Here is a 25,262-nt window from a genome sequence, read left to right as displayed (position 1 = left end):
TCTAAGGATGCCTCACCAAACCTGTTTCTATCTATTTCATTTCAAAGGTCTGTAAGAAATGTACCTGAAGTTACTGAGCTGATACAGTGATAGTCAACCTTTCCCCCCCACCCCTAGGTCTGCATGTATTTACTTTCAGATATTTATATACCATTTCTCAAAGCAGCTTACAATAAATTCTGAAACAATTAAGTACTATAAAACACAACGGTATTATAAATTACAAAGTTCCATGGGAAAAGCCATCCTCCAGGTTTAAAATAAGCATTACAAACACAGACAAGTAAACAGATAGAATTTTAAATAAACATCGAGTGCACGTGATCACCATATCAGAGAGGTCTTTCTGAAGGGTGAGCGACACCACAGGGAAAGCCCATTGCCATGTTACCAACAGATGGAGGATACCAACAGAGTAGGATATGCTACAGACAACAAGTCCTCCTCTGAAGACTGTAGTGGTTGAATGGGTCTATATAGGGGAAGGTGATCTTTCAGGGTAACTGGTCCTAGTTGTTCTGGGCTTTAATGTCAATAATAATACCTTGAACTTGGCAAATTGTCAGGCAGCAGGGCTCTTTCAGCACTGGTGTTATATGTGCGTGGCAAAGCATTCCATTCAACAGTATTCTGTGCTAGCTGTAGCTTCCAAACCAGCTTCAAGGGCAGCCCCACATAGTGCACATTACAGTAGTGTTGTCTGGAGGTTACCAGGTCATGGATCACAGTGGCAGGATTACCTGCATGACAGGCACAAAATCAATATGTGAAGCCTATCATGTGGAATAAACTGGTAAGGGTGAGTGGTAAAGAGGCTTTACCTCTTGAAGTCATCCCTGTGCCTATTCTGAACTGCCAATGGCACAGGAGCGCCATCAGGAAATAAAGAGAGAGAAGAACCAGCAGTCACATCTTGGCATGCATGCGTAGGAATAGGTTTTCCAGGCCTTAGACTCCAAGGATTAGAGTGAGGCCTATACTTTATGACAAGTCTGTATGCCAAATGCAACTTAAGTTTGGTTCTATTGTCATGGCTCCCCCTCTCCTGCACTTTTTTGGAGAAGTGTAGTTCTTTGAGAAGGTTTTGTAGTTCACAAAGCTGTAATTTCTATTCTTCTTTTGAGGATTCCACGACACTTGTTTTAAATCTGGAGAACGAGTGCCCTTTATCCAATGCATTAAATTGCCAGCCCCTTACTCCACCACTGTACCTTTGCATACGTTTAGGCTGATATCAAACCAGGCAGAGGATAACCGCAGTAGCCTATTAACAGAAAAACAACCATACATTTTGTAATATTCACAAATATCAAGGGCTAAGGGTACAATCCTATGCCTGTTGACTGGCTGGGGCATGCTGGGGGTTGTAGGGCTTTTGTCTGTCAAAATATGCATAGGATTGCTCTCCAAATGTAGCGCAATCCTGTATATGTCTACTCAGCTGGTGCATCCAATGGAACTTACTCCCAGTTAAGTGTTGCAGCCTTAATTCTAAGCTTTACTATAGCTTGTACTAAAGTTACGAGGCTCTTGTTTTATTTTTAAAATTGCATTTGGTTGCAGAACGGTAGAAATATACGAGTGCAACGTATCCGAACGTCCTAGAAAAGACAAGCCGGCTGCGTGTGCGTGCGCGCGGGTGTGTAGGGCTGGGAACCTGCGTTTAACTTCCTTTTCAAAACTCCAGAGTGTTGAAATCTAGTTCTCGTCACTCGAGGGCCTCTGTTACCAGCCAATGCACACCGAGAGACTGCAGACCGGAACCTTCTTGCCGGTTTCCGTTTCCCGGCTCCTGCAGGGAGGAATTTGAGATGAGAACTGGGGCAGATTGTAAACAGAGAAGCAAGAGACGGCTGAATAATGCCGCCGGGGTGTATTGCCGGTCACTGCGGAAAGACCAAAGGAAAGATCCCCCGTGGGAGAATAAACGCGAAACATTGTGCGTGCGTGGAGCTCCTGTGAGCCAGGTAAACGTTCCCTGTATTTTTAACCTCTTCATTTGCGAATGAATGTACGTGCTCTAAATATAAAGGCATGTCTGAGGATGCTACAGCCGAATGCAAAAAATCTCCTTCGATGTGCCTGAGGTGTCTACAGTTATGGAAACTGTAAATATCTATATTTGTGTATCGTCCCTACACCTGTATCCAGTTACTCTCTTTGCCCTATTTTTTGTATTGTTTTGTTTCGACACGCCTGTACATACACGTCCCGTCTCTGATAAACCCTTCTATAAAGTAGAGCTGTTTATTCTTCATGTTCTTGTGCCTAAATCAGTGTGTGTCTAATATAAATTATGCAAGATAAGGTCATCTTGTTATGGCAGTAGTTCTACCTGCTCCTCTTTAGCAAAAGAACCATGACAACAGTAGGAGAAACACAAAGCTATGTAGGCAGCTTTTATGTTGAAAAGGATAAAATAAATAAACTATATTTGATCTTTATTATACTAGCTGACTTTATGGCTCGTGTATGTTCTTTTTTCTCTTTAATTTTTTTATCCCACCCTCCCTCTGAGCATCTCAGAGTGGTGTACAGGATTCTCCTATCCTTCCCTCTTCTGTTTTTATCCTCACAACAACCCTGTGAAGTATGTTAGGCTAAAAGATAGTGAGTGGCCCAAGATCACCCAATGAGCTTAGTGGTGGAGTGGGGATTTGAATTCAGATCTCTCTGAGATACAGATTTCATTCAGAACACACATATTTTAACTGCAGAATACAAAGTGTTAAGAACAATTCCATTTATTGCAATCAGCCCTAGTGATGCCTGTATATATGCCCACAATTTAATGTATAGCTATGTAGAGATGGACAATTATGTGTGGTTTCAGAAAAACAAGTGTTTAGGACTGCAGTTCTAATATATTTGTGAGTCAATCAAATTCTTTAATAAGACTTACTCATGAGCAAATGTGTTCAGGATTGGCATTTATCCTATTTCTAATCCAATTTAAGTTGCAATCCTAAACCCACATGCCTGCAGGTAAGCCCCATTGAACTCGGTGGGACTTCTGAATAGACATGCATAGGTTTCTGTTGTTAGTTACTCAGTTCCTATTAGTTTTCACTACCACAAATTATTTCACAATAACAATAAAATATAAAACTCATTGCCAGAATGCTACAATATAAAGTATATAAACAGTATTCAAATTTCATAATTGTAGACTGATATTGCCTAGATAGAAAGTGAGCTGTCTAAGGTAGTCAGGATAGAACACCTTCAAAGATTGGGCTGAGTCTGAGTTGGCAGGCAGGCTTGTTTGTGAGTTATGGCTCAATCCTATCCATGTTTAGACAGAAAAAAGTCCTACAACGCCCAGTATGGCTGGCAGGGGCATGCTGGGAGTTGTAGGACTTTTTTCTGTCTAAACACGCATAGGATTAAGCACTTTGTAACTGTTGTAAATTTATTTACAAGGCTGCACTAGAATATGTCAGTGCTGTGCTCTGTTTCAGAGTTGTCCTGTTCAGCTCTAGGATGCAGGTGGGGGCATAATCCAGGTCAATCGTAGTGAAGGATTCAAATGTCCTGGATTGGATTCAATTAGGAGAGTTTTCCTCTCTCCTCAGCTGCACATGGCCACTGTATCAAAAAACGGACAACTTAAATGCTGCATATTCAACTTTAAAACTGGTCTGAAAATTGGGGCTGGAATAATCCTTGTGGGGATCTGGTCAGCTAAAAATTTATGCTGGCACCATCCGCCCAATTTTGTGGGATCAGTTTCAGTTGTGACTTGATGACGTGGACAGGGTTCTGGGAGCAATGCAGCTGACCACGTGCCCTCTTGACCCTTTCCCTTCTTGACTAATAAGAGCTAGCTGGCAGGGGTAGGGGTGGGAATCACTAGGTGGGTCCAGAGTGTGGTAAATGTGTCTGTGAAGTGGCCATGCCTGCTGCCCTTAAGGAGACAGTAGTGCAGCCACTCCTGAAGAAATCCACTCTGGACTGAATGATATTTGAGAACTATCACCGACTTGGGAATACCTCTTTATTGGGGAAGGTACATCAGAGGGTAGTGGCGGGACAACTGCAGGCACTTTTGGAGGATACCGATTGTCTAGACCTGTTTCAATCTGGCCTGGTTATGGGACTGAATCAAGCCTGTTCACCCTGATGGATTACTTTTATTGAGAGCGGGACAGGGGGAGTATGACCCTGTTCATGCTTTCATTGGCTTTTGATACCATCAGCCATGGTATCCTGCTGGACTGGCTTTGTGGGTTGGGCACTGGGGACACGGTGTTACAGTGGTTCTTGTCCTACCTGCAGGGTCAATATCAGAGAGTAACATTGGGTTAATATCCCTTGACTCTTTGGCTCCTTGGCAATTGAGCTCTGGGTTTCCACAGGGTACCATCTTGTCCCCAATGTTGTTTAACATCTATAGGAAGCCACTGGGAATGGTCATTAGTGGATTTGGAGGAAAGCGACATCAATATGCTGATGTCACAGGGAGATAGAACTGTGTGTCATCTGGGCTGTGCAAGTTCTAGATCGGTGTCTGGGTTGAGTGATGATTTGGATGAAGGTCAATAAACTGAAGTTGAATTCTGGCAAGATGAAGGCCCTATGGGTGAGTGGTTCTGGAGTCCATCAAGGAGATAAGCTCATTACCTGTTCTGGATAGGGTTGCACTCCCTCTGAAAGAGCAGGTCTAAAGTCTGTGGGTATTCCAGAGGCTCAGAGTGCCTTCTACCAGCTTCAGCTGGTACACCAGCTACAGCATCTCTGGCACAGGGATAACCTGGCCACAGTGATACAGGTGCTAGTAACCTTAGGACTGGATTACTACAGCACATTCTATGTGGGGCTGCCCTTAAGGTTGCACTGGAAACTACAGCTAGTGCAGAATGCAGGAGTCTGTCTGGGCTGTTGTTGGGGGCTGCCCCTTTTCAGCATGTAACACCTTTGCTGAGGGAACTGCACTGGCTGCCTATTTAAGGTTTTGCTATTGGTGTATAAAGCCCTAAACAAATGGGACCAGGATATTTGAGAGAACGCATTCTATCTTGTTAGCCTGCCCAGTCGCTGAGGTCATCAGATGAGGTGCGCCTGGTGGTTCTGTAGCAGCCAGTTCTGCAACAGTTCTGCAACAGTTCCACATGGACCTGAAGTCCATTTAGGGTCCACTCAGAGTAGAGCTTTTAGTGTACAGTCTTGCTCTCAGTGGAATTCCCTGCTGGTTGATGTCAGGCAGGCGCCAATGTTGTTTTGTTTTTGGCATCTCCTAAAGACATTTTTATTTAAACAAGCTTTTCCTGAATGACCAGCCATGGTTTTATTGGTATAACTTGATTTTAATTATTTTTATTCTGTATTTTGATTTTCCCCCTTTATTGTTTACCATTTGGTAATCTTTTTTTAGATATAGAACTGTTTATAAATTGTGGTGTTAAATAAAAATAATATTTGCAATATTTGGGCTACAATATTACTGTGAATTATCCTTAGGTGGGGACTAAAGCCCCACTGAACACAATGAGGGGTACTTCTGCCCAAACATGCATTGGCACGCCTCTATCAGCCAAAAGGCAGTGCTGCTGCATCTTCTGAAATGACCTGGTTTATTAGTTTGTGCTGCCTCATATTCTGTCACACAAGTCTATAAAATATAACACAAGTCTTTCACCCCACAGCCTCTCTTCCTTCCTGGTTCAGTTACACTGCAGGAACCAACCAACTGAAATGGTTAAAAATGTGAGTATGGTTGTTCACAGCCATCTGATCATCCTCCCTCTGGCTAAATGATCTCATCTCTAGCAACGTCTGTTGCCTTTATTGTATGACTTGCTTTTGTTTGTGCTGAGCGGAGGTGATGCTTCAGAGTTGCCTCCATGGCAGGAAGAAAATGCACACACATGCAAGGTTTTCTTTTGGTGTGGTGGTGGCTATTTCATTCCAAGGTCAATGTATTTCTGCATTAATCAGGTGCATAGTCTGTTTGAGAGTGAAACAGGGACAGATTATCCGGGACTGAAACATGCAGCCTGCTGGGGAAAAACCAGCTGTTACCTCTCCATTCAAGACTAACTATAAGCCCTGAGCATTCAGGGGGCAGTGGAGGCACTTGCTTGGTGGGGAGTGAATGAGGTTCTTTCCACTCCAGCTCAGGTCCTGGGTGTTTCCTTTTGCTTAAGCCAGGAAATGGGTTATTGAGTGGGCTCCCTAGCGTCCACTAACCCAGGCCTGCAAAACTTGAGCCCCACCTAGCCAAACAAAGCCCACCAGCCTGCCCTGTGCTTGACAACCTCCCCATTCTTGCAGTTCTGGGCAGGGGAGAGAAACAGTAGATGTATTGATCCCCTGGTCAGCCTCCATACACGGCTGGTAAACTGTGCTTTGCTTGCCACATCACAAGTTTTGTAGGCCTGTATTAATCAGTGTAGTTCAGATATCATCCTGGAACAAAGGCTCCTCCCCTGCTTGAGTCTCCCCGCCCCAGTGTGTTGATTATCTGTTGCAGGCAATTATGCTCTTTTTCCAAAGGACTTTGCTTTTTCCCAAGGGTCACTGTGGCTCCCTTTATGCCTTCTTCCGGGTTACCTGCAACTAGGTCTGGAAGAAGGCTGGGTCCTTCCAGCCAAACCATTTCTTTGTCTTCCTTTTGTTTTAGGGGCTTTTCACCCATCTGAATAGGAGCAGCACTTGCTGTTCTTTTTATCAAGATCATGCTGCCCTGGGTGATTCTGCACTTGCCAGCAGAGGTGCGTGTTGCATCACTTTCTTGGAGACTGCCATGGAAACATCTCCATACAATGTTCATTGTTGGTCATCTCTGTGGCTCTGCAGGACTGGAGTTCTAACACAACTTCTATAAGAATGCTTAGAAGGATGCTCTATGAAGCTTGGCCTGCTTGTTTCTTTACTCACAGACTCATCATGTCAAAGTTTGAGAATCTCTGTTTTGGCCTCTAAGATAAGTCTTCCTCAACCTGAAGCCATCCAGATGTTTTGAACTAGAAAGCCTATAATCCTTGACCATTGGTCATGCTGGCTGGGGCTGATAGGAGTTGTAGTCCAAAACATCTGGAGGGCACCAGGTTGGGTAAGTCTGGCATAAGCCAACTACAGGCTAAGGCTGTGTCCAAACAAGCTCTCTAGATACAATTTCATTTCTCTTTACATCCTCTGCTGTCTTGTCTTTGTGCATTACCTGTTTTATATATTCTTTGTCATTCCAAAACGCTTGGGTTGTTAATTTCCAAGAACAAACCCTGGCTTACGACTGGGTTGATGGGGGAGAGACAAGCCAGAGTTCCTGGTTCGGATGTCGCGCTAACCAAGCCCTGGGAACATCCCTGGCTTATTTAGCTGCTCTCATTGGCAGGAGGAGCCAAGCAGGAGCGCTTGAGCCACGTGCACAAGCACATCAGCTTGCTTGCAGTATCCCACTATTTTTTATAAATTTGTCCTAGTGCGGCCTGTATGATTGTTTTCTACTCCTGGGGCGCTTTTCCTGAGCAAAGTGCACAATAAACTGCCAGTCTGGACACACTCTTAAGATTCATTTAGAGTTTGATTCAACAAGGTGATGAACTATTTCTGAATTCATAGTGGTGATGATGACTGTGGTAGCAATGTGTCTGCAGCTGTAGCAACAGCCTTTCTGACAGGGCTTCATTCACCCCTGGGTGGTGTTTCCTGCTGGGTGGGGTGCTTCTGATACTTAGAACAGGCACATTTAGGGTGGATGGGGAAGGCTGTTTAAAAGCCAACATCAGTTCTGGTAAATACTAAATTCAGGAAGGACAGATGTTTCCAAGAATTTATCTGAGTTCATTGCTGTGTTTGTAGAAAGGTTCAATACCTTCTTCAACCATTTGCATAAATGCACTGACTGGGTGACGTCACACAGAACACTTTGGAAAGGTCACTGTACAACGTGATTTCCTTGGTGAGTTAGTGTTTGGCCTTTATTCTGCCTTTGCACTGAACCACTTCTTTCTGCAACTCCAGGCCAGCTGGTGAGATTTCAGACTGGAAGTCATTGTGAAACAAGCAGGAAAGTGAAGACTGCTAATTACATAGTAGGACAGTTTCCACCCAGGAGGGAGGGAGAAAGATCTGTTGCCTTGCTAAGTGGTGATAATGCTGGATAAGAAGCATGGTAGGATTTCCATACGGCTGTATGCACAACAGTTTGGCAGGAAGTTAGAAGGGATACCTTGATACTGAGCACTGTTTACCAGTTGTGCCAGAGCTTTGGGGTGATATTACTGTGTGGGGCTAACAGTTCTACTTCCTTTTTCCATTTCTGCATTTTAAGTCGTGTCTGTGTGGGGAGACAGGGTGGTCTAAAATGCTGCTGTTCTATGAATTATCATTAACAGATACAAATCACTGCGGAGAATGATGGATGACATGGTCTTTAGATAACTAGCTTAGCAAATCACCCTGATAGATTTCCTTGGGATCCTCTTTGCTTGGGCCATTCCTCATTGGTTTAATTAAGCGCAGGTTTACTGTCTCCATGGAGCTGAGCTGAATATCTGGTTTACCCCATCTATGCATTGGAGCTACTTTAGATAAAACCCAGCTGAACTCTAGCTTCAGTTGCTGGGATTGCGGAACAGACGTTCATGTGTTTCTTACATGCTTCATCTGTGAGCTGACAAGGACTGGGAAAGATTTGAAATAGTGAGAAATTGGAAGAGAGGGCAAATAGGTTTGTTAATTCAGGGGAGCATAAACTGGAATCTATGATGAGGGGAAATTGTTGTGCTGAATAAAGTGGCATCTCTCCTATCCATTGAAGGCTCCTTTAAGTGTTTCAGCAATGAGGGCTAGGGACATGCTTTTGAAAAAGTAGTATTTCCTTCCCATAGGACTCTAATTGAACCCCACAAGATGGGTGAATGAACAGTGGGGTGCAAGATACCATTGTACTGTCCTTCCCTAGAACTTTTAAAGGCAACCTTTATTCTGAACCTCTGAAATGCACATTGGCAACAAGAGTTTGGGAACTTGGGTGATAATTTTCCTCATCTATCTTATGCCAGTTCCCAAGCTTCTGTCATGTTTTTGGCAGTGCACTCTGCTTAACGACCAAGAACAGAATCCAGGATAGAGCCATGCAGCTGGGAGCAGACTTGACTTTCAGTGGCTCCTGTTAAGTTCTGTGGGACAAAATCAGGTCAGGTTACAATGTGCTTCTTAGTTCAAAGGGGGATAAAATTATCCTTGCCAAGACACTTGGAACACTGTGGGAGGGGCATATGCTTAGCCCCCAGCCCAGTCATGCCCCCAGGTGCTCTCCTTTGTTTTGATACTCATAAGTGAACATAAGAGCCATGCTGGATCAGACTATGGGTCTGTCTGGTCCAGCATTCTGTTCACACAGTGGCTTATGGAAAAGAGGATGCCGCTGCAGTTGAGAACACTACTGTGAGGGCAAAACCTGTTTCCAGCACTGACAATGAATAGCTTTCCATTGGCAGAGATCCCATAAGACAGGGTGGGAAACCTAATTCAGCCCTCCAGGGTTCCCCAGATGGCAAAACCTCCCCCCCGCTACCCTTCAGCCAACAACTGATCATTTGGTGGTTTTCTGGCTTTTGTGCGGCTGTATTTTTTGTATTCCACCCCCCCCCCCCGGAATGTGGCCCCTGAGAGCTTCTCTGAAGTTGAATTTGGCCCTTGGGCTGAAAGAGGTTCCCCACCCCTGCCATAAGAGGAAACAATGTGTTTTTGTGTCGTGAACACACACAGATGCATTCCCCAGGGGATCCTTGCGATGTACAGTCTCTCTCCCCATCGTAACAAAACAGATGTTTTGTTAGAAGGTGTAATAAAAACAATGAGGATGTGTCAGCCGCATCCTTTCTTAGAAAAAAGAAAATTACTCACAGTTCTGGGAATTGCTTTTTATTACCACTGGCCAGTAGAAAGCATTCTGCTATTATGTAATGATGCTGAGTCATGTCTTCCCATCACAGCCTCGTGATTTACAACTGAAATATGTTTGCTTGGCTGTAAAATAACTTCGGATGCATACTAATGATTCAGCAAAATAACAGAGCAGAATTCTGTAACAAGACACTGTCAAGCCCCCCCAAAAAGAGCACAAAGCCTGCAGTTCTATACACACTCACCTAGGAGTTAATCCCATTGAACCCATGTAGACATGTATAGGATTGTACTGCAAGGGTACCAGCCAGTTTAAAGCTTTTTAGGGCACAATCTGATGCATATTTATTTCAGACTAAGTCCTGCACCTCCCAGCTTCCTCCAGCTAGCCATGTTGTCTGGGGCATGCTGGAAGTTGTAGGATTTATTTTTGGCTAAACATGCGTAGGATTGCACCCCAATAGACAGAGGGCTCCAAGCTCAGAGTCCTCTGTCTATCCTATGCCCTGCTGGCAAGAGCTAGGCAGGACGAGGGGGCAATTTCGCCTGTTCCTCCATTTAAAATGCAAAAAGTCGTTAGATGGGCCTCTGATCCTGTCTACCTGACTTACCTTTTGAGTGGGGAGAGGGGTGGAGAGCTCATGGGATATTGTGTATTGCAGCTTCTCCCCTCCCACTAGCATGCCTCTTTCTCTCCCTCTCCGACTTCTCTTACAGATCTCCTCCATGTCCATGCTCTTCGCTCTTTCTACAGGTGTGGCATCCTACTGCGCCGCGGATGCTGTCTAGGAGCCATAAATTGACTCTGCCAGCTAAGAGTCTACTCAATTATCCAGTGCTTTTGATTGCTTAAACTATAAAAATAAACTGTAGTATCGCTGTGCAGGTGGATAAAATGTGTGGCTATTTAAGATGCTATTGCTTTAGTTGTTTCTTTTGATTGAAGAACAAGAGTTATTTATTGACTAGAAAACTGTGTCCAACAGTTAGCCTGAATCAAGAGATGGAAACAGATTATTTGTCACATTGGCACTGAAACCCTTTCAGTGGCCATGAACCCTTTCAGAGGCAACATATCAAATTTTAAAACATTACACACTGGGTATATTGAAAATGCTCTTGGGTGTATAGTCACTAACAGTGCTGAGTGATAAATATGTGTGTACTGAGCAGGGTATGGAGAGGTCACGAGAAGCCATCGGAAACAAGTGTGACTAAGACAAAAGAAGTGCAATCAATTCTAAAAGAAAAATAGAGGAGAGGGCTATTAAGGCTTAGGTATCCCTTAAGAGCTCTGAAGTGTGTGTCCTTGGGACCAAAAAGCCTAATGGGAAACAATGGTGTTGCCCCATTGATTTTTGGCCCTTCTCCAGAGCTTTTGAGGCTCAGACCATGCAAATATTTTTCTTCTTCTGATGGAAGAGGAATCAGTCTTTGACTCCCTTGATGCCCTGCCCTCACATCCCTCACACTTGTATCTCTGGGTTCAAAAAACTTGTATGACCGTAGTGCAAAACTGGGTTCACCTGAACCTATTTGCATCTGGGTTAAAAGAGGGTCTCTAGAGTACATGGGTGGTGTTCTCCTGCAAAGTCCATACATTCCCTCATAACTGTTCATGTAACTCTGACAGTCTAAACCAGGGGTGAGAAAGCTGTGGCCAGTGGGCCAAATTGTCAGGTTGGACACTGAGCCCATAGAATCCCAGAGTAGTTCTGATGCTGAGGAAGAGCAGTCACTCCTTCGGGAGAGGAGCGCGCTCCTTTTTTCCCAGGACCAACAGCTGACGGAGATTCCTCCCACCCACATTCCTAGTTTAGAAAGCAGTCCAGGGAGTGACTCAGCACAGATAGCAGACTGGGGGGGATGCGCGGCGCAGACGCAGAGAGCGGCGCCAAATGGTTCGCGCTCAAAGAACGGTTGCGCCTAGAGGATCCAAGGGAAAAGGGGAGGGATTCTCCCTAGTCCTTATATTCAGGGGTCTGCCAGTAATTGCCCTTCAAACGGGGACTAACTGTTCTAACTTAGGGCATAGGGATGCTGCTGCTCAGATCTAGTTGCTACCTGTAGAGCTGTTAAGTTGTAAAAGAAGAATAAAGCTTTGAAAAGAATCCCTTTGTCTGCGTCTGGACTTGGCTACTGGATTAGACTGAGAGCCCTCCAAGGAGCCCTTGACACAAATATACACCTCTTGTTCCTCAATCTAGACCTTTGGGGGTGTCTCCATCAGCGATTAACTCCGAGCCGGCTGTGTGTTGAGGTTGTCCGGGATACATGATATCGTGGCCATCCAGCAGCCACCCCGGAGCTTATCAGGGAAAAACCAGATTTCCTGAGACTGCTCAAAGTCCAATTCTTTTCCTTAAGTCGGGTTCTCCCCAGTATAGTTGCTGTGTGCTCCAACCCCCGCATTTAGCTCGGGTATGCTAGCCCTACCCAGGGATGTGCCTTTCACCCTGACCCCAGTCAAGGGGTGTTTCCTCCCATTGTGCTGAATGAGGCTTGCCCTCTGAATGCCCACAGAAATAACAGAGAAGCCCCTCAATTGACACTGCACATTTTAAAGCCCAGTTCCTTAAGTGCGTTTAAGCAGGATCTCGAGGCTCCAGTTTATTAGCTTAGGAAGTAATTACTTCACAGCTTCCTTATAGAGATCCTGTGTGTTAAAATGGGGGCAGGTTTCCATCTCTTTCCCACAACAAACCCATTAGTGTCTCCTCAGAAGTAACTCCCATTGTGCTGAATGAGGCTTGCCTTTGAATGCTCACATCAGAACTTACCAAGATTCTCCCTCAATTGAAATGGCACATTTTAAAGCCCAATTCAAAGCCTAGTTCCTTAAGTGCAATTAATTGTGATCTCGAGGCTCCGATTCATTGCCTTAGGAAGAAAGTACTTCACAGATATCCTGCAAGTCACAATGGGGGCTGGTGTCTGTCTTCGCGTTTACTGCTCTCTTTCCCACAACAAACCCATTAGTGTTTCCTCAGAAGTAACTCCCATTTTGGTCAGTGAGGTCCTGTGCGTTAAAATGGGGTCTGGTTTCTTTCCCAGCACAAGCATATTTGTGTCTACTCGGAAGTAACTCTCATTGTGCTCAATGAGGCTTGCTCCTGAAATGCAGGTGCATCTGGACTTTCAGGGGAAAGGGGGAGGGGAGAGGGGAAGCCTCTTTTATTGGCTGAGCAGCCCCTGCCCTTCAGATGACATTCACTCCCACCCCCCACCCCCACCAGGAAGCATGTTCTGTGAAGCGATTTTTACTGGTCCAGAGAATTTGCTTGTGGAACCCTGCGCACAGCAAAGCTGATTCCTTTAAAAAATTCCGGTACTCTTCCATTAGCTTCTCCTTCCATTGTCGTGGAAACACAGCCCTTGACTTTTCCCAAGCCATGTCCCCTACTGGTCCTTCTCTGGGTTATTGATACTATTTACTGTGTCCTGCTCTGTCCCCCAACCTCCAGAGCTGATGGAGGGAACCTTGCACAAGTTGGGGAAGGAATGCCTGGAGGCAAACATTTTGTTGTTGTACACCCAAGAAATGTCAGCATCACATCCACACACTTTTGGCTCTTGACTACACCCATTGCTGGAATATGGACTCAGACAGGTTTTGATCATCAAAGTAATGGGGACCTCAACAGGAAAAAAGTTCCCCACACCTGATTTAAGCTTTCAAGTTGTTAAATCAGGTGTGGGGAATTAAATTAAAAAAACAAAAACATTGTCTTTCTAGTCCTTGTGGATGTAGAGAGAAAAAAGTGAACATTGCAGGGGAATTCTGGTTAAAGCTCAGAATTTAAAGAATGAATGGTTGAGGATTGTTGCAATAGGAAAATCTAAAAGGGGGAGGAAAAGATGCAAGGTACACAGAACAAAAGAAATCCTTCTAGAAAGAGGTAGAGGGTGTGTGTGTGTGTGTGTGTGTGTGTAAAAGTAAAATATAGGTGTACAATGAGCATGTGAAAGAAATGTATCCATAGTGTGCTGCTATCACAGCTTTCACAGTCCTTCAGATACTCTGGTCCCAGGCTATTCAGTGCAGCCTGAGGTCATTGGGCCCACAGGATTTGGGGACTTGCAACTTGACTTTTCCACTTCAAAGTTTTAGTGAAATTATGACTCATACTTTAAGAACCCCTACCCTTTGACTGTTTATAGGCCTTTTAGCAGTAAGACATGTAAATCTGTGTTGATCTGCTGGTGTTCCACTCACCTCTGGGTGTCTGCCCTTCAGTAGGAGAACAGCCTCACTAAAATCATGTTGTACCATGTTTTTCAGGAAGATCCAGATTCTGTGGACAATTTCTCTTGAACAGCCAACATCTTCCCTTCCAGGCTTAACCTTTAGAAATGGGAACAAGAAGACAAATTATTCTCCACTGGCACTTTTACAAATAGAAGTCAACCCCAACTCCTGAAGTCAGATGCCAGGGGCAACACTAATCGTATTGATCCTGTCATCTCCAGGTTCAAGCATCTCCAGAATCTTTCCAGAGGCAGCTTCCTCTCCTGTGCTTGGGAATTTATGTTGTGTCTTGGCAAAATACCTCCAAAGTCTCAGCTCTTTTGACTACAGATAAAATGGAGGCCTTAGAAGTTGATGACATCAGTCCAGCCTTGGAGGTGACTGAAGATTTCTTCAGCACCTTTGATACTAAGCTAGAGAATGTGCAGCCACCAGAGGTATATGGGATTCAGGAAGTTCCCGAACTGGTTGGCCGTGAAGTGTTTAATAAGATTGCAGCCTGTGGAGACTTGAGGAACCTGACTTCTCTGGGGAAGAACAGCCTTGCTTGGGAACACTGCAAAAATGGACTCCCGGAAACCAAAGCACAGACCGCATTTCCTGCCAAAGAACCACTTGGAGTGCGAAGAGGGACTGTTCCAGACAACCTCTCCTGGGTGGAACAGAGGGAGGCCTCAACGTTCAACATCTTTAACATCTGCCAGAGGAGGAGGAATCGGCCCCGCTCTGTGAATGATATTATAGTGCAGAGTGAGGAAACTGCCACTTTCAAGCCTGGCCATAACCGGTCACGCTCCGATATCAACCGCATAGACTGGGGTGCCATCTTAAGTGGTGCTGCTCCCCAGCTGCTGTCTATTCAGGGCAGCCGGGGCTCTAGACCGCCGTTCATGTCAGCTGGATTCCAAAAGGGGGAAGACATTCAAGGGAACACTGGTAAGAGCTGATGCTTTGCTACAGCTGGCTTTCTTTTCTTTTTGGGTGGGTCTCCATCTCTTTTCGAAAGAAGAGGACAGATTTGGCGAGGCAGTGCAGTCCAGGGTGGGCTTAGAGCTCTGGGCCCAGCCAGGCTTCAGTTCCCAGCTCCACCCTGGATTCAGGAGGTGGTCTTAGGCAAGTTGCCCATCTCCCAATCTTGGTTTCCCACCCTTAAAAAGGCAGTGGGGAGAATGCCAATGTACTTGGAAGAGTTATGGTTGTGAATTCTAAGTTAGTTGAACATAGGTCTCATTGAAACAATGGCAGAAATTGGCCATGACAACTTTTGACCCATTGGTTGCAATGGGAACTAAATTCCACTGAGTCTAAATTCAGCTCCCTCTAGCCAACTATTTCTGTCCAGCAGGACAAAGGTAGTTACTTTAAATCCCAGGGTGCTCAGGCTGTGCAGCCCCTTGGCCGTTGGATCCTCAGAGATGCTGTATGGCAGGGGTGGGAAACCTGTGGCCCGCCAGATGTTGTTTGATTCCACCTCCCATCAGCCCCAAACAGAGTGGCCACTATTGGGGATGATGGTAGCTGTAGTTCAGCACATCTGGAGGGCCATAGGTTCCCCTGCTTTATGTAGCAGCACAGTGCCTGCATTTGCAATCACAGCACAAAGCTTTCATAGTGCATCCATGTGCACTGCAGTACAAATGCAGCCGCTGCTCCTGTATGATGCTTAGTGCATGTGTGTGCATTATGTCAACACACACACATCCACGAATAGCAAAAAGAGCACAGCCAGATTTATTTATGTATTATTCATTTATTGTCTTTTCACCCTCCAATTCTGGGAAGTGGCCAAGTGTGTACAATTCTGGCTACCTTGTTGTTGTTGTTCAGTCGTTCAGTCGTGTCCGACTCTTCGTGACCCCATGGACCATAGCACGCCAGGCCTTCCTGTCCTGTGCTCTCTCCCGGAGTGTGCTCAAGTTCATATTCATTGCATCGGTGATGCTATCTAGCCATCTCATCCTCTGCCGTCCCCTTCTCCTTTTGCCTTCAGTCTTTCCCAGCATCAGGGTCTTTTCCAGGGAGTTTTCTCTTCGCATTAGGTGGCCAAAATATTTGAGCTTCAGCTTCAGTATCTGTCCTTCCAATGAGCACTCAGGGTTGATTTCCTTTAGGATGGACTGATTGGACCTCCTTGCAGTCCAGGGGACTCATAAGAGTCTTCTCCAGCACCACAGTTCAAAAGCATCAATTCTTCGGCGCTCAGCCTTCCTTATAGTCCAGCTCTCACAGCCATACGTTACTACTGGGAAAACCATAGCTTTGATTAGACGGACCTTTGTCAGCAAGGTGATGTCTCTGCTTCTTACTATGCTGTCTAGGTTTGCCATAGCTTTCCTCCCCAGGAGCAAGCGTCTTTTAATTTCATGGCTACAGTCACCGTCTGCGGTGATCTTGGAGCCCAAGAAAGTAAAATCCGTCACTGCTTCCATTTCGTCCCCTTCTATATGCCAGGAAGTGATGGGGCCAGATGCCATGATCTTAGTTTTTTTAATGTTGAGTTTCAAACCAGCTTTTGCACTCTCCTCTTTCACCCTCAACAAGAGGCTCTTGAGATCCTCTTCGCTTTCTGCCATTAGGGTGGTATCGTCTGCATATCGGAGGTTGTTGATAATTCTCCCGGCAATCTTAATTCCGACCTGTGATTCATCCAACCCGGCATTTCTCATGATGTACTCTGCATATAAGTTAAATAAGCAGGGTGACAATATGCAGCCTTGTCGTACTCCTTTCCCAATTTTGAACCACTCGGTTGTTCCATGTCTGGTTCTTACTGTTGCTTCTTGACCCTCGTACAGGTTTCTCAGGAGACAGGTAAGGTGGTCTGGTATTCCCATCACTTTAAGAATTTGCCACAGTTTGTTGTGATCCACACAATCAAAGGCTTTAGCGTAGTCAATGAAGCAGAAATAGACGTTTTTCTGGAATTCTCTTGCTTTCTCCATGATCTAGCGAATGTTGGTGATTTGATCTCTAGTTCCTCTGCCTCTTCGAAACCCAGCTTGTACTTCCTGTAGATCTCGGTTCGCATACTGCTGAAGCCTAGGTTGTAGAATTTTAAGCATCACCTTGCTGGCATGTGAAATGAGCACAATTGTGCAGTAGTTTGAACACTCTTTGGCGTTGCCCTTCTTTGGAATTGGAATGTAAACTGATCTTTTCCAGTCTTGCGGCCATTGTTGAGTGTTCCAAATTTGTTGGCATATTGAGTGCAGCACTTTAACAGCATCACCTTTTAGGATTTTAAATAGCTCAGCTGGAAGACTGTCATCTCCGCTAGCTTTGTTGTTACTAATGCTTCCTAAGGCCCACTTGACTTCACCCTCGAGGATGTCCGGCTCAAGTTCAGTGATCGCACTCTCATGGCTATCAGGGACATTAAGATCTTTCCTGTAGAGTTCTTCTCTGTATTCTTCCCACCTCTTCTTAATCTCATCTGCTTCTGTGAGGTCCCTGCCTTCTTTGTCCTTTATCATGCCCGTCTTTGCACAAAACGTTCCCTTGAGATCTCCAATTTTCTTGAAGAGATCTCTAGTCTTTCCCATTCTGTTGTTTTCCTCGATTTCTTTGCATTGTTCATTTAAGAAAGCCTTCTGGTCTCTCCTTGCTATTCTCTGGAACTCTGCATTCAGTTGGATATATCTTCCCCTTTCTCCCTTGCTTTTCGCTTCCCTTCTTTCCTCAGCCACTTGTAAAGCCGCATCAGAAAGCCACTTGGCTTTCTTGCATTTCTTTTTCTTTGGGATGGATTGAGTTGCTGCCTCCTGAACAATGTTACGGACCTCCGTCCATAGTTCCTCAGGCACTCTGTCTATCAGGTCTAATCCCTGAAATCTATTCCTCACCTCCACTGTATATTCATCAGGGATATGATTTAGGTCATACCTGAACGGTTTAGTGGTTTTCCCGACGTTCTTCAATTTAAGCCGAAATTTTGCAAGAAGCAGCTCCTGATCTGAGCCACAGTCAGCTCCAGGTCTTGTTTTTACTGACTGTATGGAGCGTCTCCATCTTTGGCTGCAAAGGACATAATCCATCTGATTTCGATATTGACCATCTGGTGACGTCCATGTGTAGAGTCGCCTCTTGTGCTGTTGGAAAAGAGTGTTTGCTATGATCAGCATGTTCTCTTGGCAAAACTCTATTAGCTTTTGTCCTGCTTCATTTTGTACACCAAGGCCATGCCTGCCTGTTATCCCGGTGATTTCTTGACTTCCTACTTTAGCATTCCAATCCCCTATGATGAAGAGGACATCTTTTTTTGGTGTTAGTTCTAGAAGGTGTTGTAGGTCTTCATAGAACCGATCAACCTCAGCTTCTTCGGCATCAGTGGTTGGGGCATAGACTTGAATTACTGTGATGTTGAATGGTTTGCCTTGGATTCGTACTGAGATCATTCTGTCGTTTTTAAGATTGTACCCCAGTACTGCTTTTCCCACCCTTTTCTTGACTATGAGTGCTACTCCATTTCTTCTAAGGGATTCTTGCCCACAGTAGTAGATATGATGGTCACCTGAATTAAATTCGCCCATGCCTGTCCATTTTAGTTCGCTGATTCCCAAGATGTCGATGTTCAATCTTGCCATCTCATGTTTGACCACCTCCAGCTTACCTTGATTCATTGATCTGACATTCCAGGTTCCTAAACAATATTGTTCTTTACAGCGTCGGATTTTCTTTTCACCGCCAGACACATCCACAGCTGAGTGTCCTTTCGGCTTTGGCCCAGCCGCTTCACTCTTTCTGGCGCTACTTGGAAATACCCTCTGCTCTTCCCCAGTAGCACATTGGACACCTTCCGACCTGAGGGGCTCATCTTCCGGCGTCATCTCTTTTAGCCTTGTGATACGTTCCATGGGGAACATATCACATATTCTTTCTTGGCAAGGATACTGGAGTGGGTTGCCATTTCCTTCTCCAGTGGACCACATTTTGTCAGAACTCTCCACCATGACCTGTCCGTCCTGGGTGGCCCTGCTCGGCATAGCTTATGGCTTCACTGAGTTGCGCAAGCCCCTTCACCACAACAAGACAGTGATCCATGAAGGGGGTCTGACTACCTAGCAGGTCGCAATACTAGATCCGCGACCGTGACTCTGCAATGTCTGCTTCTGTGTGTCTGTTTTATGCTCCTAAGTGAGGGGGTGGGGTGGGGGTGGGAGACCCTGGGAACATAGGAAACGGCCTCATACCGAGTCAGACTCTTGGTCTAACTAGCCCGGTGTTGTCGATGCTGGCTGGCAGAAGCTCCCCAGGGTTTCAGGCAGGAGTTTTTCCTGCCCTTCTTGGAGACGCTGGGGATCGAGCCTTAAGCCTTCTGCCTGCAATACATGTGTTTTACCACTGAGCTACAGCCCCTCCCCTGCAAGGAGCCATCAGTGCTGTGTTTAGTTTGTAGAACATCGCACTGCTTGTTTGGCTAACAATAGGTTGGCCAGGGACTTTGGCTACTTCTGAGTCTGGAATGAAGTAAATATTCAGGGATTTTAGAGGGGCAAGTACCTCAGAGGGCTGGACTAATTCATGAAGGCTCTGACTTTCCATGACTGTTAAGCTGAATAGTTAAATGAAACCTCCATATTCAACAGCAGTCTACCTTTGTATATCCAATGCTGGGGTGTGTGTGAAAAGAATGGAGAAGCACTGTTGCTGCCACACATTACTGAGACATTTCCTTGAGGCATCCAGCTGGCCAGAGTTGGAAATGGAAAACTGCTCTTTGGTCTGACTCAGCAAGGCAATTCTTATATTGCTTGCAGGCAAGGACACAAATACAACATGGTAGTTGGCTAGGATAAATGGGGCCCAGGCTTTGCTTAGACCACTTTCTAATTTCTTCTCTTCCCAGTACCTGGGGAGGCTGCTTGAACACAAAAAGAGAGAGAGAGAGAGAGATGTTAGCCTCTCTTAGTAACCGTTTTTGAAAAAAAGTGTGCGCCAAAAAAGCCTGTAATGAGGCATAATACAACAAGCAAAGGGATATAATCTGCAGATAGAGAAATCTTACACTGCTCCCAGCTGGTGTTTTCTCTGCTGTTTTCTTCTTTTGGTCCTTACTTCTCAAGAAATTGCAGTTAAAAAAAAAAGGTCACCCCAGATGTGGGCTATTTAGTGTGATTATCCCCTATTTGCTGTGATGGGCTCTGATTTGCTCTGGCTCAGTTTAATTTCCGTGTTTGGGGAAAGTAAAGTGAAATGTTGTTTCCATTGTTGAGGATGGACAGAAAGCACTCAGTGGAAAGGTATTATGTAGTTTTTGTACATCAGGCAGGTGGGGTGACAGGAGGGAACCAGAGTGGGAGCTAGCTGACCAACAGTGGGGTAGTGGTGCAGCTTTGATTCAGCCTCTCTGTGTCAGCAACTGCTGCTCAGACCTGAAGAGTATGCCATCCATAGCTGAATTTCAATCAAGCCCGACACTGTCTTTGTCCCAGTTGTAAGTGGGAGCGGATGAAGCCAGTTTACAAGAGCTTGAGAGAAGGGCTGGCAGAGAGAAGGACTGGCTGTGAAAGATGGGGAGGGGAGACAGCTTTCCTCTCATTCAACAAAGGACAAGCAGCCCTCTGTGAAAGCTCAAGGGAGGGGGGAACAGTGATGGATGTGGCATAAAATGTGGGAGAAGCTTGAAGTGTCATCTGTGTTTGATGGAAATAAGAACAACAGAGTGAAGTTGCGGTTGGGTCTGCAGTAGCCATGCTGTTTCCCTTATTGGATTAGCAGAAAGGGAAGATGACTGTAGAATGTGTACCCATTATCTGCACTACAAAGGGATTAGTGTGGTTTTCAAAGAAATTAATGGCTTTTGAGTTAGCACAGAAAACCTAATGAATGTCAGGGCCAAAGATGGAAGGCAAATAAAATTGTTTTCTTCTTATACTCTTTTTGTCTCATCAACACTTCTGTGTTTTTTTTTTCTTTCTCCAATTTTGGATTGAATTTAATTACTTTCCCCCTCTACAATTTATTTGAATTAAATCTCCTTTTTTGTGAGATAAAGTGAGATACACTTTGGATAAAGCAACCTTATCCCCTCATTACGTTGGTGTGGGAGGTGGGGATACAGCACTGCTGTGCTGGTGGAACAGCCACCATATCCGATGTGGTTTCAGCAGGGGAGGAGAAAAACACACAGCAAAAACAGAATTAAAAAAATGACGGGCACGCCCCCAGGGTTCATGGAAACTTCCGTAGTACCCACCAACCAGGGACTGTGTCACCAGTGCCACTCACATCATGTCCACACCTGGAGGGAGCCAATGAACTCACACCGATGGGGACGTTCCCCCAGCACACACCCCTACATCACCACATGTGATATGCAAGACAATGCCAAAGTGCCCCCCACTCTATCAGTCACAGCGTCTGTTACCTTGCATCCTTGTTCACATGTGTATGTGAATTTGCATGTGTCCAGGTCAAGATGATTGTGGGAATGCAGGGATCTTTACCAGAGGTCTGGTGTGCACACAGTTGATTTATGCACTGAAGTGGGGAAAAATAACTCAAACATTAAAGTCAAAGAGTGCTCAGTGTTATTTTCACACACACACACGCACACACACACACACACACTATGAAAGAGCCCCACCCCCAAGCTTGGTTAATATGCCGCCTCCAGTGTACTAGTTCTAAGAGGGCTAGCAAGGATAGAAGATGGAGACAAGGAAGTTAGTGCTGATCAAATAAGGAGTGGAAGGAGGTGCTAAGAAAAGGGCAAGGGATTGGGGAGCTATATGTCAAGGGAGAACTTGAGTGCTGATAAAATATGGTGGGCCATATGGGGGAAGAAATGATAGATTTAGAGGAATAAAAGAAGGAGGCAAAGGAATGGAGTCAAGGCAGTTATAGTTGCCTTATTTCAGAGTAAGAGAAACACAAAGGACCTTGTTTCCTGGCTGGTCATGGGTTCTTGTAAACTCCCAGCAGCACAGGCTATTCTCTGGTCTCCTAGCTTTTGCTCACAACTTAAAAACAAGGAGAAAGGCTCAAGCTTCTCAGGCACCATTGAGTACCACGTTATCCAGGAACTGCCAATGGGTGCCTCTGCTTGACTGACCTTCAGCCTCTTGTGCACACTCATGCAGGTTCCCCTGTAATTCTTCCTCTGCAGGCTGTCCTCCAGGCTCATCCTCAAGTACCTGGAAACAGTTCCATAGCTCCACTGCTTCCACTGGTGCAGCGTGGCTTCTGGTTCTTCTGCTCCTAAATGTCACCCTTTTCCCAGGAGTATCTTCTACTGCATTTTTCCTCACCTAAGCATTTCCCTCTTCTGCCTCAGTATGCTGTTGCTCTTCAAACTTCTGTTCTTCACTTTGCTGCTGTAGTTCCACCACTCGGTCCAAGCACTCTTATTCCCTGGAGGGTCAACAGTCGCCGCTCCAGTCCTCTTACTTTTTCTTCCAGCAGCGTGATCAACTTGCACTTGTTGCACGTATAGGCCATGTTGTTCTCAGGCAAGAAAACAAACATTGCACACACCTTGCAGGTCACCACCACTGAAGAGTCTTGCCCTTCCATAGTCTCTTTTCCCTTTTTGTGTCTAGCTTTTTGATTGTTCTAGAGTAGCCTGTGCCTGGTCCTCTACTCAGTGGAGGTTAAAAACAGAGTCCCACTGGTATGGAAGTGTGTGTTACAAGAACAATAAATTAAAAAAATGTTTTAATTTAAAAAAAGTTAGGGGCCTCCCCCTTGACCTCCCCTGCTGAACTTCCCTGGCCAATTTCTGTTTGCTCTCCCTGTCCGCTTGCTCTGATCACTCACTCTCTGGGAGCTTGCTTGCTTCTATAGTCCCTAGATGAGCTAGAGCAGCTTCCTCTGCTCTGCTCTGCTCAGCTAGGAGGTGGGAAACATTGGAATGGTCTAGCCCCATTCCAGTCCGGATTTCAACCTGCTTACGGGACCAATTCAGTCTTGGTTGCCCTGATGGATGGCCATTATCGAGAGAGGGACAGGTGGAGTGCAGCCCTGTTAATTCTGCTCCATCTCTGTCACAGAGAGGAAGGCCAGGATCTCTTTTCAATCATCCCAGAGTGCAGGACATGGAATAATGGGCTCAAGTTAGAGGAAGCCAGATTCCGGCTGTACATCAGGAAAAACGTCCTGACTGTTAGAGCAGTACGACAGTGGAACCAATTACCTAGGGAGGTATTGGCTCTCCCACACTGGAGGCGTTCAAGACAAGGCTGGACAGCCATCTGTCATGGATGCTTTGACTTGGATTCCTGCATTGAGCAGGGGGTTGGATTCGATGGTCTTATAGGCTCCTTCCAACCCTTCTATTCTATGGTTCTATGATTCCAAAGTTCGTTGGATCTGTGGTACTCACGGGGAGGAGGATAGGGAGGCTGAACTGAGGCCTCGCAGTTGTTAGGGGACTCCGGAGCCAAAACAGCTTGGTTGCAAATATAGAAATTAAAATAGTCTTAGAACAGAGCTTCTAGGATCCTGACTATGCCAAGGAAAATAACAAACATGGATGGAGGCAAGAGAATGGAGACAGGAGGCAAGGAAGGGAACTAGCTAAAAAGTTACCCCAAAAGAAAAGTAAAAAAAACAAAACATGGTGACATGGTTGCTTCTGACTCAAGGCAATGCCCTGGACTCCTTGCTTGACCACCACCATTGGGCTCAAAGCCAGCAACCCATACATAGTATGCAGGCCCCTGTGAGACACAACTGATATTTTACTAGGGGGTACAGCTTTTTTTCTGCATGTGTACATGGAAGTAAATCTGATTGACGTCAGTGATATTTACATCCAAGTAAACATGGTTTAAGGATAGAGCTGTAGGCCGCAATCTGAAGTCAGTGAGAGTTAAGCAATTGGCATTGGTGTGTTGAAGACCTAAATCTTTCTGCAGCTAATTCCACTCAGGGCAAGCAGTATATCATTCATGTGTTGCATCTGAGGCACATCTGTGCGACCTGCAGGCTCTAATTAGAAAACTAATTTTCTTTTCCCTTTAAAAGAAGCAAGTTTTGTTTTCAGTTTTTTTTAATGAGCAAGCCAGCAGCTACAAACAGATAGGGTATACACATAGGTAGACTGTACTTTTAAATCGCAGTAAACAAAGGATATGGATTGACAACCTGAAGCATATCATTCCTAAATGTTTCAAGTATCTTACTGTTAAGCAGTTTTCAGTTGCCCTATACCCATGAATGTACTCCTAATAAGTCAGTCTTAATCATTATAGCTGTGTCCTGAACCCTATGGAACCATATCACCAATTTGTGTGCGTTCCTTTTTCCAAGAAAGCACCACAGACTTTTTCGCTGCCGTCAGAAAACTTGGAACCATTCTAAATCTGAATTTTCTGCCATATTACAATATTTTGCAAGTCGTCAAAGAGAGCATTTATAATAGAGATGGGGAATGTCTTTCAGCCCGAGGGCTGGATTCCATTTCAGAGTAGCTCTCCGGGTCCACACTGCAGTGATGGATGAGGCTGAAGGTGAAAGGGTGGGGCCAAGGGCAGAAGGGGTGCAGGGCCAAAACGCTGGCCTGTTTTAGCGGAAAGCTCTCGCTGCCAGTGACTAAGCCTCAGGAGAGGCATTTCAGCCTTTTAGAATGGGGAGAACTGTGCAAAAATAGGGAAACCACTAAATGACTGGTGGTTTGGGGAAGAGGACTGGGGCGAGGGGAAGGGGGTATTTGACCCCCAGAGGACTGGATTGAGCTCTCAGGCAGCCTGGATTGAGATTCTGCACCTCTAATTTATTGGATTAGGTGGGATCTGATACCTCACTATTTCGTTGTTATAGTCAAAATTAACTTCCAGATGGGTCTAATCATGGCACAGTTCAAGAAGAATGAGGGTTAGTGCAATCCCGTGTATGTTTACTCAGAAGTAAATCCCACCATGTTCAATGGGGCTTACTCTTTCGTAAGTGTGTTAGTCTCAGGGAGGTTTTACAGTGGCCAATAAATTGTAAATAACTTCAATTTTAGTGGTGTAAGGCAGGCAGCTTTTCCAGCCTGGTGCCCTCTGGGTGAACTCCTGTCAACCCCAGCCAGTATGGCCAATGGTGAGGAATACTGGGAGCTGTAGTCGATAACATCTGGAGGACAAGAGGTTTAGGAAGGCTGGTGTAAGGTGCCTGAGATTTTAGGAAGTTTTCCTTCATCTTCCCAAGAGATATTTTGAACCCTGTGCTAAGC

General features: G+C 45.3%; 1 protein-coding gene across 5 annotated transcripts in view; it reads left to right on the top strand.

The window, feature by feature from the left end:
• The first annotated feature begins 1,773 nt into the window (after positions 1-1,773).
• PLEKHM3 (pleckstrin homology domain containing M3) overlaps positions 1,774-25,262 on the top strand; it is a 107,344-nt gene continuing 83,855 nt past the window's right edge. For 3 of the 5 annotated variants that reach the window (XR_014785595.1, XM_084818870.1, XM_084818893.1), the window contains exons 1-3: positions 1,795-1,967; positions 5,646-5,706; positions 14,138-15,040. Coding sequence is in view for 4 of the 5 variants with exons in the window: in XM_084818870.1 (XP_084674996.1) it covers positions 14,440-15,040 (601 nt within the window). In the remaining variant the exon portion in view is untranslated. Of the gene's footprint in view, positions 1,968-5,645; positions 5,707-14,137; positions 15,041-25,262 lie in introns of all 5 variants that reach the window. The other 2 variants (XM_084818879.1, XM_084818899.1) reach the window with 2 other exon arrangements.

The sequence above is a fragment of the Heloderma suspectum genome, chromosome 1 (genome assembly GCF_057233095.1).
Source record: "Heloderma suspectum isolate Gila_16-S chromosome 1, 16-S_ref, whole genome shotgun sequence".
Lineage (NCBI taxonomy): Eukaryota > Metazoa > Chordata > Lepidosauria > Squamata > Helodermatidae > Heloderma > Heloderma suspectum.
Note: the sequence above shows the minus strand (reverse complement) of the source record. Positions and strands in the feature narration are given on the sequence as shown.